This window comes from Syngnathus leptorhynchus, chromosome 15, assembly GCF_054491065.1.
Source record: "Syngnathus leptorhynchus isolate UIUO chromosome 15, UIUO_Slep, whole genome shotgun sequence".
Lineage (NCBI taxonomy): Eukaryota > Metazoa > Chordata > Actinopteri > Syngnathiformes > Syngnathidae > Syngnathus > Syngnathus leptorhynchus.
This window is the reverse complement of record NC_141209.1, coordinates 6,249,678-6,264,683: the sequence shown is the minus strand read 5'-3', so window position 1 is coordinate 6,264,683 and position 15,006 is coordinate 6,249,678. Positions and strand designations below refer to the sequence as shown.

Below are 15,006 nucleotides of genomic sequence, written 5' to 3'. Positions count from 1 at the left end.
TTCACGTAATTACGTCTATGCACCACAGGGTGGCAATGTTACTCTATTTTTGTTGAAGTAATAACGTTGTTGTAATTAATCGAACATAACGTTTAAGTTTTGCAAAGTGTTTTTCCCCCCCAGAATATCCAGAACCACCGATTAAATAGATTTTTAAAAATATTTCTATATCTGTAACAGCTCTTTGATGTCTCAGATCTTGGAGTGAGTTTGAAATACTCTTTATTCGAAGAATGTTTGCTTTGATGTCTTTGAAATGCAGAAGTCTTGCGGTGAAGAAGTCTTGGAAAGTTTTATTTGCATCAGTTTCTCTTCCTGATCGCCAGAAAGCTCCATCCGCAAGTGAATGAAGAAGTGAAGGGCAGGAAGTGGCAGCGAAGGCAGCTCCACACCTTTCCGGTATATCGGCGCCGCGACCAGCTCGGCTTAAAGGAGAAAGGCTACTACCGGGGGAAATTAATCGAAAGTTGGGGGAAGAACTGAGGTAAATTGCTTATATTCCACAAAATATCTTTGGCTAGAGTGTATCGGTGTTCGTATTGTTGTATTGTGCCGCTTATTTTGCAATAATATCCGGGTGGTTTCTTGCCGCTAACTGTTAGCGAGCTAGCCTGCTAAGCTAGTTAGTTAGCTAGCCGTCATTAGCGGACATGGGCTAATTTGGGTTGCCTGACACTCCTATGTAATCTTCACAGGGGGGCGAGACGTGGACTTTCCTGGTTGATTGCACGTGTTGCTGAGTCACGGAGGACTTTCTTATCGAGGACCTCCATAACCTGGAAGGTGAAGTTAACCGGTGCAAAGCTTTGGCTGGATTTGCGTTAGCCGCAGAAAGCTGCTTTTCTTAGCCGGTAGTGCTGACAGAGAGCCGGGGTGCAACCGGTCAAGAGGCGCGTCATACATTGCCCGAGGGACTTCACCGCGGCGTTTAGTGATCCAATTTCTCCATTTAATACATCCGTAGCCTCTTGTGGAATCCCTCCTGTTGGCTGATTCGTGTTCAAGAATGCCCCTCGCGAAACAGCTGCTACCAAGTTTGTAGAGTAAACGAGGGCATGGTGTAAAAAGGCCCCACTCAAACACAGTGCTACTTTGAATGTACACGTCCATGCGCCTCACTTCATCGTTTGACTCACCATGAGAGTCATGCTTTCACCAGTAAGCCTGTAATTGAACCCGAAGCTCCTCTAGAAAAAGCAGAGTACTCCTGCCTGATTTTTCTCATTACCAGCAAGGTATTTATGCATAAGAGTTGAAAAATGGGGAAGATGCTCTCAAAGATATTTGGGAACAAGGAGATGAGAATATTAATGCTTGGACTTGATGCCGCCGGAAAGACAACAATCCTCTACAAACTGAAACTGGGACAGTCCGTCACCACGATCCCCACCGTGGGCTTCAACGTGGAGACGGTCACCTACAAAAACGTCAAGTTCAACGTGTGGGATGTCGGCGGCCAGGATAAGATTCGCCCCCTGTGGCGACACTACTACACAGGCACCCAGGGGCTCATTTTTGTGGTGGATTGCGCAGACCGGGATCGCATCGACGAGGCACGGCAGGAACTCCACCGCATCATCAATGACAGGGAGATGAGGGATGCCATCATCTTGATATTCGCCAATAAGCAAGACCTTCCCGACGCCATGAAGCCGCACGAAATCCAAGAGAAGCTCGGATTGACACGCATCCGAGATAGAAATTGGTATGTTCAACCCTCGTGTGCGACCACTGGTGATGGACTCTATGAAGGCCTGACTTGGCTAACCTCTAATTACAAATCTTAATGATTGAGTGCTGACTGTTTTAGGTCAAAACTATCATAAAGTTGCAAAGAACCTCTCCAATGAGTATGGTTAAGTATAAATTGATTAGCCTCATTTATTTTTTAATACTGCAATTACCCCATTACTAATTGCTTTGGGATGTTGGTTTAAAAGAAATGCTTGTCCTGTGTAGCAGACATTTATCACAACATTTTAGGGCTTGCTTATTGATTATTCAACAAATTGGTTCTTTTGTGGAAGCAACAAACACTTCACCATCTTTGCCTGTCTTTTTTTTTTTTTTCTCCTGTTTTATATAATTTTTCCAACGATGATGAATTTCTCTGCATTCTTAGGCTGGGCTTCTTTAATTTTTGCTTGTTTTCAGTTAAAGGGGATCTTAAACGTTTGATGGACTTTGACCCAGTACTATGTTGAATAGTACTTGTTAGAAAGATATTGATTGCTGCAAAATGAGAGATTATCGCCATTGCCATCTGTCTTGAGAGAAGAAATACTTCACATTTCATTAGCCCTCGCGCTCAATTTCCCTTAGATGGGCTGTATAGTAAACCGAAGTGTCATGTCTTGATACCTACATGTGCTATTCAACAACATGGGCCTCCAATAACATGCTTGTTTGGAACTTGGGATGCATTTTTCTTTTCCCAATTTTGAGGGAGGAATCGTACGCTCTCCAAAGGAATGTCCTTCAACTCCCAAGTTCTCGCCATCTGATATTGATTAGTCCCAGTATTGGGACATAATTATGATAGCCTGTATCTGTAGCATGAAGTGCAGCAAACCTCCACCAGGGACCTTCTGTCATTCGGTCAAAAGTGTTGCAGCTCCTGTTTTGATCAGGGTGGGGTGCGAGATCTATGTACAGACCTTGTCATTGTAATGTCTTATTAAAAAAGTGATTTGAAATCTATGGCTTTGTTTGTCATTTTACTTTATATATATATATACACCAGGACAGATTTAGCCAAAGCATGTCTGTGAAAGATCTTTGAATCAACTCCACAGGGTGCAGTTACTAACTTGCCTGCCCAGAGAGACTTCATAGAAACCTCAAATTGAATGTTTCTGCCCACCATGCCCTTGCCCCGTCAATGGGAGAATGTGCAAAACAGGAAGTTAAATCGTTGGTCTCTCTGGAGGAACAGCATAACCTCATGATTGTTTGCGTGTGAATGGGCTGCTGCATTGCCTACATTAATGTTGGGTGTGGAATAAAGATCACTTTACTGAAAAGTAAAAAAGTGGTTTTATTTTAGCATGTGCCTTTTGGCACGACGATGGTTGCATAAATTACTGATTTAGGAAGTTGCACATTTTAGTTCACTTTTATAGTTGGAGAATTGCAAAGAACTGGATTTTAAAAAAGTCTACACACCCCTCTTCAGGTTTCAGTTAAAATATAAGTAACTAATATATGTAACTGTTTTGTTTTTTTCCTACTCACTTAAAGGGAAGTGAAACATTTAAAAGAGCAAATGAAAATACCCGAGATAATGTAAAACAGATTTCACAGTTTTGCATGAATTCCCCATGAAACGTAATTTTTCCTTTTTTCCTGGTTCAGAAATAAACCAAAAAAACATAGTTTGTTTCCATTTTTGACTAAAAGTGTGTTGTGTCTCACTGAACTCCATTAGCTGCCGATGGCATTTTAATTGGACTATAATGGCCACTTCTGGTCACACTACTTAATTACAACTGTATGATTCTTGCTACTTCATTGGGCAACACCACCATGTGTCCCCCCCGTGACGACCATGTCTCTGTAAAAATTTGTTCGTGGCATTCTTTGCTACGCCTTTAGGTGCCTGGAATGCCTTCCACATCCCAAGAGACCTGGTTAGTCATTGCTAAATAAATGTAATACTTTTTATGTCAGTTAAAGAGGCAAAGCAAAATGTGCTATGTTCTGAATGTGATTTGTTTTCATAATTGATACTTCATCCACCCAATTTAACTTCTCTAATGTTTCCAATTTTGTTTTGGCCTAACCACAATGCATGGGTATCGGTTTGAGTTACCATGACGATGACCTTTCAGTGCCACCAAAATGCAAGAGTGGACCACAAGTTTCCAGTGACTTCCTCAATATTACTAAAAGGAAAGAGGAAGAGCTGATGACGGCCTCCTCCCGTCTCCTGAGTAAAATCCTGAATTTACAGAGTACATTCACATACAAGAAAAATCCTCAATTATACTCAAAAGGGCACGCTATGTAATCCCAGAAATAAATTGAGCAAAGCAAAATACTTTTGATTTTTTTTTTCTCTGTAATCACAAGTGTTACAACTGACCAGTGTTACAACTGTCCACTGTCTCCCCAACAGTTATTTCTAACGATGTACAACTGTAATGCTCAAGCGCTGAGCGCAAAGCATATTATTACAGTGGAGCATTTATGTCAAGATGTCAACGGGGAACGCCCACCCTCCTACAATTTACCAAGGCAATGCTTATTCAGTCAAAGCTTCTCCTCAAAGACAGTAAAAGTGGCTCTTTGATTTGGTTAGCAAACCTGAGCATTTACCGTCTAACAACTTTCTGGCAGCTCCAAAAGCAGCTGAAAGTTGTTTCAGGTGTCCTGGTGTGGTTTCTTTGTTCAATGTCAGTTAAATTATAGACATGGTCCAGTTTTTCTCTCTATTTGCTGAACATGCAATTTGATTGGTTTATTTGACTTTTTAACCAGTGTGACAGGGAAACACCTTGGGCAATGGACCAAAATGCATTCCTGTCATATTTGTACGTGAATGCCGTTGTTTAAAATTGTAGCCATTTTTTTTTCTCATCAAAAGCAGTCATGTTGCATTACAGATTCTAGTTATGTAAAAAAAAAAAACATAAACATTTGTAAACATTTATCCAAATAGTTTCAAACTGTTTGGTCCGTAAACTGTGTTTATTCAGCTGTAAAACACTGAAGTGAAGGACGTCACAAACGGCAGCATTGTCAGTCTTGCTTTGAAAGAGAAGCCACACCACAGTACAGTCAATTCAGTGGACTCAAAGCACATCTAGTATCTCTAAAAAGAAGTGATTCTTTTGTTTATTCTGTATATTTGAGCGAGAGGTTACGCAAACAGTACAAAGTACAAACAGAATCTGCTTGGAAAATCTCTTTTTGGCTTCCTAAAATGCCTCGCTTATGGATGAGAAAAGATTTTCTTCCCAAATTATATCATAGTATGTATGTAAAACTAGAATTGTCCACAATGTCTTGCGATGCAAATAATGAACATTTGTGGCAACTAAGAGACTTAATGCAATCCAAATTCCCAATTGATTAAATAAGCAGTGTTTTGTTAATATTTCTAAGAGAGCACAAATGTGCATGCTTGTCTCTGTACCCACTCGGCTGCAGCGCAGCTGTCTTTTGCAGCACCCCTGCCCTCCTTTGGGTCCACAATGTGTGTGTGGGAGGGAGGGGAGGGGGTTATAACCATTATGTTTGGTCTGTCAGGCTTGCTTGCACCATGCATTGCTCAAAGCCAAGAAATGATACATTTCATTATGTAATCTATGAGAGCACTAATCAAATGAGTTCCGGAGGGCCTCTGACTGTGTCTATGAGGCATTCATGAGAGCATTTATTTGAGTTGAGTCATTGTTGGCAAGTGAAAATGGGTGACCCATTGATGAGGCTGCAGGACAGCCTTTTCTGTCTTTAGCCCTCCCAGTTAGATTTGGAAGGCACACCTTAATATGGAGAAAACGAGTCTTCTTTGTGGAATGCAATGTCTCTTGGCACCAGTGAACATGACGATAATGATGACACAATGGCTGCTTCCTCTGTGTCACTTGACCGTGATGTAGAGGAGTGAGCATGTGTGTCGTTTTCTATGTAAAATCAGCAGGAAAGTGTGTGTGTTGTGCACAGGAACAGTTCCATTGTTTTTTTTTTCTCTCCCGAGGTTGACCCATACAAAGGGGGGAGAGGGAATAATTCATAAATACATGTAAGACTTTGTTCTACAGATTTGTTCGTTTTTGCTGCACGGTATGATCATTTAAGGGTTAGTTTCATTTTTATTTGTTCAGTAACAGTTGTCATCAAAAACTACAGTGGTAGACCATTGGAGGCTGCCTTGGCCGTTGCATCAGAATGCTGAAGTGCAAACAGTGGAGCATGAAAAGCTGCAGAGGCCCCCACATGCCTGTGGGAGACTTGAGTTGGGTGTACTTCATGTTTTTTTTTTTTCCTGTAAAAGAGCCACCCACAATCTTGCGCTTCATCTGGGCCTTTGACTGGAATTCCCCTCGCATAGACACAAAAAGACACTAGATGGATACTTGTAGTACACATTTTAGTCTGTGACTGTAGCATGTGCATGATATCAGTCATGTGACTGATTAAAATGAAATTAAGGGGAAAAGATAACCACCATCCTTAGATTCAGAATCAAATTGCAGCTTTATTTCAGATTCAGTGAACCACTTTGTCCATGGCAAATACTGCCCCCTGGTGTTACAACAAGGCAATGCTTTTGCTCCACTGCAAACGCATGACATTTACACATGGACTCATGTCAGACATATACTGTAAATGCATAAACACAGGACCCAAAAATAGGCCACTTTTGTGTTCTTTGAGTGTTCCACCATCCTTCCAAACTTAACATTTTGTTTATTCATCATTATTTCAATATCTATCAAAATAATCATGATTATTATTTTTTCATGGTTACCCAGCCCTAGTGTAAACAATTCTTTGTCTCTGTGTCCAGGGATGTATTCCACCAAATAAATCATTTATTAACACAAATAATATCTAACAAGATTAAACTTTTTTCCTAACATGCAGGATGTGAATGTCTGGACTCCTAAACTCGCTATCGTGTTTGCTCAGAGGGATTTCTTCACAATTGAAGCTCTCTTGCAGCAACTAAAGAATGAAATAATAAAGGACATGACATGACCCATTAAGTGGCAAGGCCAAATTCTGCATTTCTTACATCTTCATGCATTTACAACTAGAGGAGATGGCTCTTACCTCAAAAAACTGCTTCTCCACTTTTGGGTTGATGCCCTCAGTGCGTTGCTCATAGCAACAAATAATGCAGGTCTCTGGTCCACTGAGCAGCTTCAAGGTCTCCACCAGCGGGGTAATTGACTGTGCACAAGTAAATGAAAGCATTTAATGAAAAATGTATGAGAATGTCATTCGTGGAAATGAAGAGAACATGCAAAATGGCCTCGGACTTAATTCTGTAACAATACCTGCTCGTAATAAATGCAATCCGCCATAAGTACATAGTGTGGAGGTGGAAGGAAACCGGATACATCTTCACCCCTGAACAAAAAGCATAGCTCAAACTATAAATGTGACGACACACCCAGGGGACAATCAACAACAATCAAGCATATTACATAACAAATAGTACAAACCATTTCAGTACCTTGGCAGTTATGGATCCGGTACTGATGAGAGTCTGATTGTCTTGAATGTTCACTTTCAGGAGAGTCTGTAGATCTTCCAAGTCTGTCACACTAACATCAGCACTATGGGAACCAACACAAGGAAACATAATTTAATGCATCTAAGATGAATGAATGAATGAATGAATGAATGAATGAATGAATGAATGAATTGACAATAGCTGTGTTTGATAGTATATGGGTGTTCCATTCGTAGGGCAAATGTACCCGATTTGTACATAAATCAAACATTTGTATGGGAAACACAAATTTGAACTCACCCTAGGGTTGCTGCCATCAAACCAACGACCCCTGTCCCAGCTCCTAACTCCACCACTCTTCGGCCAGCCCATAAATTCACTCCCGAGGTCGGATCGTAAAATTGTTGGGTTTCTAAATATTTGGCAAGAACGATGGCTGCATCCCACACCACGCATCCCACGTCCCCCATGTAACATTGACTCACTGTTAAGACAGAACCGTCGTTTTTCTCAATTTCTCTCACAAAATAGTTGTTGTGCTCACCCTGCGCCGCCATGTTGGCTAAGCCGTAGCGGAAACGGAAGTTCACCCCTTGACATTTCCGCCGCCAAAAATATCAAATAAAAAAATTCTTTCATATTATTAAAGTATGCTGTTATGAAGGAATGTCGTTTTCAATAAAGTATTTGGTAGTAAATATTCCCAAGCTAATTTCTAACCAAACATGAAACGCGCATGCACAGGTGGGGACGGGGGGGGGGGGGTGCTCGCGCCATTATGCCCCCCCCCCCCCCCCCAATGGCTACTGTTAGCTTAAATAATTTATTATTGATGCCTTTGTTGGTTTATTAACTCTTTCACTTTATTAAAGTGGAAAGTCTTTTTAAACTGTTAATTTGATAGCGTTTGGCAATGTTTCGTAGTAGTACAGAAGAGATTGCAACTAGTGATACTTCTGACAGTGGAAATACTTCTGCGCTATCTCCATTTGAAAGAAGCCTTGGTAATGGAACTACCTCTCATAATCCAGTATCAGCTTCCCCTGCTTCATCCTCTCAAAGTTTGGAAGAAGAAAGTTCTCACTCTAGCACTGGTCCATCACCTCCTCGCCCCTCCATAGGTAACTGTAGGCATACTTTTTCAGTTTAAGCTTTGACACCATGTTAGGTTGCATTCTATCTGTTATTTCTACTATAATGTATTATATTTTGCTCAAAAGGTCGATTCCCCCCGAGCCTTCAGTTAGGAAGGACCATTTCATCCCAGATTGCTCGTACCCCGGACAGCTCCTCCTTTGGAGTAACACCAAGACTCAGGAAGACCCCGGGTTCTGCTTGGGCCACACACCCTGCACGGACGCCATTGACGGATACGGGTACTCTGGTTCAAAGCAGTACTTTGACTTTGTGTACTTGATGTTATATATTTCTCTTTCATTTCTCTTTTATTGCAGCTGGAAGTTGCTCTTCTTCTACAACAGCTTCTGGTGCAACTGTGATCGTAGCCCTGGTTGAAGGGCGTGGTTTGGCCAGAGGGGAGATTGGAATGGCCAGTCTTAACGTGAAATATCCAGAGCTTGTACTCTCTCAGTTTGCGGACACTGGAACATATGCTAAGGTAACCTAAGCACTCACACAAGCTGTTATGGTTGTGATTGCTAACCGACCTTTAATATTTCTCTAGGTCATAACCAAGGTTCATATCTTGTTACCGATGGAAATACTAATGCCAGACACTGCTTGTGATAAGGGAAAAGGGACAAAGCTATTTAACCTTATCACAGAGAATTTCCAGGTATCAATACAAGAACACACTTTATATAACAACGGTCAAATATAGATGCAAATATTTGGTGTATCAGGGTGCTGCTTTCACCGCAATCCAAAGAAAATATTTCAATGAAAAAAAAGGACTGGAGTACATCCAGCAGCTCTGTGCTCCAGAATTTAGCACTGTCCTGATGGAAGTTCAAGCTAAGTATGCCATTGAGTATCATTACGTGAAAAAAAAAAAAAACAGACCTAAACTATGTCAACCATTTTATTACCGACTGTCCCCATTTGTGCAGATATTATTGCCTAGCGGCTGCGGCTGCTTTACTGAAATACTTGGAGTTCATTCAGAACTCTGTGTATGCTGCCAAGTCACTGAAAGTGAGCTTTAAAGGAAGCGAACAGACAGCTATGATCGACTCAGCGTCTGCCAGTAACATGGAGCTTGTAATCAACAACAGAGACCACAGGTACAGCAAGAAAAAAACTCACCATATTTGTATTGTCCCATGTTTACTGTACATTCCACACAGGAGTGACCAGACCCTTCTAGGCGTCCTCAACTATACAAAAACTCCCGGCGGCGCCAGAAGGTTACGCTCCAATATTCTGGAGCCTCTGATAGATGTGGATACCATCAACATACGCTTGGACGCCATACAAGAAATGCTACAGAATGAGGAGCTGTTCTTTGGATTGAAGAATGGTACTAAAGAAATTATTTTTAATCCAGCATTAATCTTGTACAAATATGTCTGGCCCTGTATTTTTCTTCAGCTATAGGTCACTTCCTTGACATTGACCAACTGCTCTCTGTTCTGGTCCAAGTCCCAAAACAACAGACAGTACGTGAAGTACTTTTATTAGTTACTATTATTCACTCCTGCTGTTTCTAAATTATCATCAGTGTGTTTATCCTGAAACACACTAATGAACCAAATGTATGATACACAAGTTCTCACTGCTTGAGCATCAAGGACACAAAACTGTTCAAAATACTTATGCTGGAATACAAGGCGGCAAGGTTAGCACGTCGGCCTCGCAGTTTAGAGGTGTAGGGTTTGATTCCAGCTCCGTCCTTCTTGTGTGGGATTTGCGTGTGTTCCCCGTTGAGAATTTAATCGGTCATATTATGCAATTTTTGTAGGTTCAGGTTGCTGAAGCGAAGATTACACATGTCATTCAGCTCAAACACACTTTGGATTTGGTGCCACAGTTGAGGGTTGGTGTCTAATATTTTCAAAGTTAGAAATTAAATAGTTCCTAAAAAAAAGCTAATTTTCTAAACAGGTGGTGTTAAAGAACTGCAACACATCTCTTCTTAAAGCATACAGCACTTCACTAGAGGATGACAGGTTTGTAAATCTTGTGACGGCTTTCATCTTTTTTTTTCCGTCATCTTTTACTTTTACTGTGGTTTGTGTACACCTTCAGATTCGACATGATTTCGAAGCAGATCCTCACCGTCATTAATGACGAAACCACCTACCTGAAGGGGAACTTTAACATGCGCACACAGAAGTGCTATGCCGTGCGACCCAACATCAACGAGTTCCTGGACATAGCCCGACGAGCTTATACCGAAATAGTGGATGACATTTCAGGTAGCGACGTCAGTGTAATTTGTTCGCTTTTTCTAGTCTAGAGTTTTTGATGAGTCTTTTTATTTTATTTTAAGAAGAGGTAAATATTATTTCTTTCTCAAAGCAGGTATATATATAATGTTGATGTTGTTTATAATGCCATATCCTTTTTAGTGCTGGAAAAATAGATCAAACATATTTAGTGGTACAACTAACTGTGCTTTCCCATAACAATTTTTTTTTTTTCTAGAAAATTTATCTTTTGGAAGTGTTCATAGTATGGCATTTGTGTTTTTTAGTACTAGTAAACCAGATGGCGGAGAAATATGACTTTCCCATGCGCACAAGCTTCAGCACCGCTCGAGGGTTCTTCATCCAGATGAAACTAAACGGAATATTGCTACCTGAGGGAAAGCTTCCTTCGGAGTTCATCAAGGTCTCTTCAGTGGGAATGACAATATCTTTTTTTTTTTTTAATCTTTACTGAAGTAAAAAATGTTTTCTCAGTGAAAATAAATTCCTGGGATCACATTTAAGTGTCATTTGCTTTGTTTGTACTGTTAACATTGTGCAAATTATTTGTGATTCCACAATTTGTTTACTGGCTGCAATTTGTTGCCCTTTAACAACACATAAACACAATTCATTGTACAAGCATAATTGTTGGTGTTCGGCATCTGTCCCTCTAGGTCGTCAAACACAAGAACAACTATGGCTTTACCACCGCAGATCTGGTGAAGTTGAACGACCGCTGCGACGAAGCCCTCAGGGAGATCGTTCACATGTCCTACGTGTGAGTCGAGCGTCACGCTCATCTTTAGAACAAGCACACATCTGTATTGCAGGTTCTGTAAATATTGACAATATCTGACAAAATTTGTGTCCTTCCAAGGGTGGTATGTCAACTGCTCAGCACTATCCGTGAACACATTCATTGCCTCTACAAGCTCTCTGATGCTGTATCAATGCTGGATATGCTGCTGTCCCTGGCAAACGCATGCACCCTCTCCGACTATGGTGAGTGGGATGCGCTATTCATGTCTTGTCAAACTGTCACACTTCATCTCATTTCAAGTCGGCACCAGAAGCAGCACCAAGCAAATGTCAGTGAGCTGCCACTTCCTCTGACTTTTTTGAAAGACAGATCACCCCCACTGGAGGGCGCTGTCTCTGTTGCCATTACTCAACTGTTGAAAGTTTTTTTTTATGGATGTGACCTCTCACTTAGTATCTCAGTCATTACAGTCTCTCTGAGTCTCTCTTTAGCCCACAATAATTTTTCAATTCTTGGCAATTGGTCCCAAATGCCCCCTTGTGGCTATTTGAAGTATGGGCCATATCTCCATCCCCCTCAATCTGGAATATTTGGGCATCACTGTTGGACACTGTGTAGTAGTGAAATTAATCCACGTTATCTATTTATGATTTGCAATTGTAACATTATGTTATATTGATTTTCTATCTGCAAAGTGCGACCAGAGTTCACAGACACATTAGCCATCAAACAGGGCCGTCATCCCATCCTGGAGCGAATGCCCGGACAGCAGCTTGTGTCCAACAACTGTTACATCTCCGAGGGCAGCAACTTTGTCATCATCACAGGGCCCAACATGAGCGGGAAATCCACATATCTCAAACAGGTGGCACTGTGTCAGATCATGGCTCAAATAGGTCAGTATAACTCATATTTGAAGCAACATACTGCTGTGATATCAGGTTTGAGTGATTGAACTTTTTTTAGGTTCTTTCGTCCCCGCTGAGTATGCTTCTTTCCGTGTAGCTGATCAGATTTTCACCAGAATTGGCATCGATGATGATTTCGAAACAAACTCTTCCACATTTATGATGGAAATGAAGGAGGTCCTGTACATCCTATTTGTGTTGTGGAAAAGAAACCACTGCTTGATCATTCACTTTCCTCTCCCCTTAAGGTGTCATACATAATCCACAATGTCAGCGAGCGGTCTCTCATCATCATTGATGAGCTGGGACGGGGCACCAGTGCTGAAGAAGGCATTGGACTATGTCACTCCGTTTGTGAGTTTCTCCTCGGTATCAAGGTAAAGCACACAAACATTTCTTTGTTCCTCAAGCAGTTAAATGAACTCTAACGCCGTCTCGATTACACACACACTTACTTGCTTACAGTGGAAAATCTTGTTTTGTTTTTGTCATGTTCATAGGCCTTCACCCTATTTGCCACACACTACCTTGAGCTTTGCCAACTAGCATCTCTGTATCCCTGTGTGGACAACCAGCACATGAAGGTTCAACACACACGCACTCGTGACACTGGCACTGAGAAAATAGTGTACACACACCTACTGAGTCAAGGATTCTCTGAAGAAAAACATTACGGTAAACAGTCTGCTGAATCACCGTGATGAAATATTTGTCAGAAGGGTGCCGATAAATTGTACTATTACTCTCTTAGGCCTCAGAGCGGCAGAATTGACCTCACTTCCTTCGAGCATAATCCAGGAAGCAAAGACAATCGCTTCGAAAGTCACCAAGCAGCTTTTGGTAGGTTTCATTCAATGTGTGCAAAAGTTCAACCGTGCAATATGCCCCGTAGTGACTTTAATTAACAATGTAACAAATTGACTTCAAATGTTTCTGAACAAGTAAAAAGTGTTTTGGACATTCATCCCAAGGCCAAGCGTAAGCGTGATCCAGAAACAGAGAGGCAGCGCGCTTTACACTGCTTGGCCACCCGCCTGCTGCAGACTGCCAGAAACTCCAGACTTGACTCGGACAGCCTACGCATGTATCTGAAGTGGCTAAGGACGCAGTATGAGACAGACCTGGAGGCTACAAGGCTGCCGGAAACTTCTGACACCTAAAAGAGGAATCCAATCTTAAAGAGGAATGGCTGTCCCAGATGCACATTTAGACAAGGATGCATTCCGTTGCATTTTATGTTCCACAAATGCATTAAAAAATCAAAAACAGAGAAACTTCCAAATTCTGAAATATTGTTACACAGAAAGAGAAGAAGAAAGAAAAGAAAATGTAAGTATTCTTAAATTTATTTGTATTTTTTTTTTTCATCATCCACATTTGGCATTGCATAAAACAGAATTTGATGGTTGCAAGTCAAACAAAATCTAATAGTGCACCCATTCTGAAAAGTAAAACTTGCCACTCATTCAGTACTGTTTTACAAAAACTTACAAAGTAGTCAGGAAACGGCCAAGACAATAATAGAAGAGGCTGCCTCAAACATTTTGCCATCAGTTCATATTTAAAGAAAATTACAGAGTACGTCGGCCAAATACGTTAAATTAGGCTGGCATAACTAATAAATAAAATAAAATGAAAATACATAAATAACAGTTTATATAGTAAATAAATGAAACTTTTGAATGCACATTCAAATGTTTACTATTTCAGTATTATTAAACTACTTGAATGAAAGAATGTATTTCATAGTTGACATGACTGTTGTAGATAGGAAGCATGTAGGTATCCAAAATATTATTTTTGACTTGGCAACAATTAAATGGGGTCTTAACAGGAGGGAGACCGATTTCTGTTCAACTAAAGCCTGGTCACCGAGTCAATCACGCTGTCATCAACAGGTTGATAGTTGTTTCTCTCTCGTTTTAACAGATTATCACGGACCTTTATTGTTAAGTTTTTAACCCTGGCGTAGACGTCATAAGGATACCGCGGTGCCTGGTGACATCATGTAACCCCTTCTGGGACTTTGATAATCGCACGATCGATTGAAACGACGAGAAGGTTTATCGTTCCTGTCATTTATACGCAGCAGTGCGCTTCGGTGTGTCTCGGGATGAAAAACAAGCGTTCCCTCAACAGTTTGACCTGCCCAGTGAACGGAAGACGGTCTTGTGGTGAGGGCATCTGAAGCCAGGCTACGTTGGGAAGTGAAGAGGAGGAGGGTACCCCAATCCACCAAGAAAAAACACCGTTTGTCAAATAAGGAAACAGTCCGTTAAAACCACAGGTAAGTTTCGACGAATTCGTTTACATTCGTGCTTTTATTTTGTTGTCCGTCAGCCGTGTGTAACTACGGATTTGGCTGCAGCAAAGCTAGTTACTTAGGCCTCGGAACGGCCCTCAGTACTGAAGCGGCAGAAGGGAACAGCACCGGGTTAGGAATATCAGGACAGGCGGACGAGGCAGGGTCACTGGCCGAGACGAGCCTGATGTCCACGCCTCCAGCCCTGGCGAATACGAAACTCTTCCGTCTTTGTCAAACCCTTGCCGGTCACTTTGATAGCCCAAGACCTAACTCGATTTATGAATAAGCCGGGTAGTGCTCGTGGCTAGCATATTAGCTACTACCGCTATGGTGATCTTAGCTTTAACACTGCGGTCTTTGCGTATGGGGCTTTAATAAGTGTGAAAGTGGGCGTCGAACTATTTGGTCTCTGGTTGAGGTAAGGGCCTTCATGGCTCGTTTGGCCACGACATACCTGTCAAACGTGCTTGGCAAAA

The 15,006-nt window shown here is 41.4% G+C and overlaps 3 protein-coding genes across 3 annotated transcripts; 2 read left to right on the top strand and 1 right to left on the bottom strand.

Annotated features, from left to right (window-relative positions):
- The first annotated feature begins 278 nt into the window (after positions 1–278).
- Positions 279–2,700, top strand: arf6b (ADP-ribosylation factor 6b). The gene is made up of 2 exons (XM_085931548.1): positions 279–484; positions 696–2,700. Exon 2 carries the CDS (start codon positions 1,260–1,262, stop codon positions 1,785–1,787), a length of 528 nt encoding a protein of 175 aa, XP_085787674.1. The 5' UTR covers positions 279–484; positions 696–1,259; the 3' UTR covers positions 1,788–2,700.
- Positions 2,701–6,188: 3,488 nt separating this feature from the next.
- On the bottom strand, positions 6,189–7,765 carry vcpkmt (valosin containing protein lysine (K) methyltransferase). Its single transcript, XM_085932121.1, has 5 exons — positions 7,487–7,765; positions 7,176–7,289; positions 7,008–7,080; positions 6,781–6,900; positions 6,189–6,672 (listed from the first exon to the last, which is right to left on the bottom strand). Exons 1-5 carry the CDS (start codon positions 7,741–7,743, stop codon positions 6,568–6,570), a joined length of 669 nt encoding a protein of 222 aa, XP_085788247.1. The 5' UTR covers positions 7,744–7,765; the 3' UTR covers positions 6,189–6,567.
- Positions 7,766–8,032: 267 nt separating this feature from the next.
- On the top strand, positions 8,033–13,391 carry msh4 (mutS homolog 4). Its single transcript, XM_085931662.1, has 20 exons — positions 8,033–8,307; positions 8,407–8,562; positions 8,641–8,804; positions 8,871–8,981; positions 9,049–9,164; positions 9,256–9,429; positions 9,493–9,665; positions 9,737–9,804; positions 10,107–10,181; positions 10,250–10,314; positions 10,394–10,563; positions 10,842–10,978; positions 11,232–11,335; positions 11,435–11,559; positions 12,013–12,213; positions 12,284–12,402; positions 12,474–12,602; positions 12,726–12,900; positions 12,977–13,065; positions 13,197–13,391. Exons 1-20 carry the CDS (start codon positions 8,100–8,102, stop codon positions 13,383–13,385), a joined length of 2,748 nt encoding a protein of 915 aa, XP_085787788.1. The 5' UTR covers positions 8,033–8,099; the 3' UTR covers positions 13,386–13,391.
- The last annotated feature ends 1,615 nt before the right edge of the window (positions 13,392–15,006 follow it).

Bases quoted from the DNA above. Each gene is read 5' to 3' on its own strand.
- arf6b (XM_085931548.1), top strand. From the start codon at position 1,260: ATGGGGAAGATGCTCTCAAAGATATTTGGGAACAAGGAGATGAGAATA.
- vcpkmt (XM_085932121.1), bottom strand. From the start codon at position 7,743: ATGGCGGCGCAGGGTGAGCACAACAACTATTTTGTGAGAGAAATTGAG. The intron at 7,290-7,486 runs GTGAGTTCAAAT...TGGTTCCCATAG, and splicing joins TTGATGGCAGCAACCCTAGG to TGCTGATGTTAGTGTGACAG. The intron at 6,673-6,780 runs GTAAGAGCCATC...TTCATTCTTTAG, and splicing joins TGGAGAAGCAGTTTTTTGAG to TTGCTGCAAGAGAGCTTCAA.
- msh4 (XM_085931662.1), top strand. From the start codon at position 8,100: ATGTTTCGTAGTAGTACAGAAGAGATTGCAACTAGTGATACTTCTGAC. The intron at 12,403-12,473 runs GTCCTGTACATC...TCTCCCCTTAAG, and splicing joins TTATGATGGAAATGAAGGAG to GTGTCATACATAATCCACAA. The intron at 12,603-12,725 runs GTAAAGCACACA...TCATGTTCATAG, and splicing joins AGTTTCTCCTCGGTATCAAG to GCCTTCACCCTATTTGCCAC.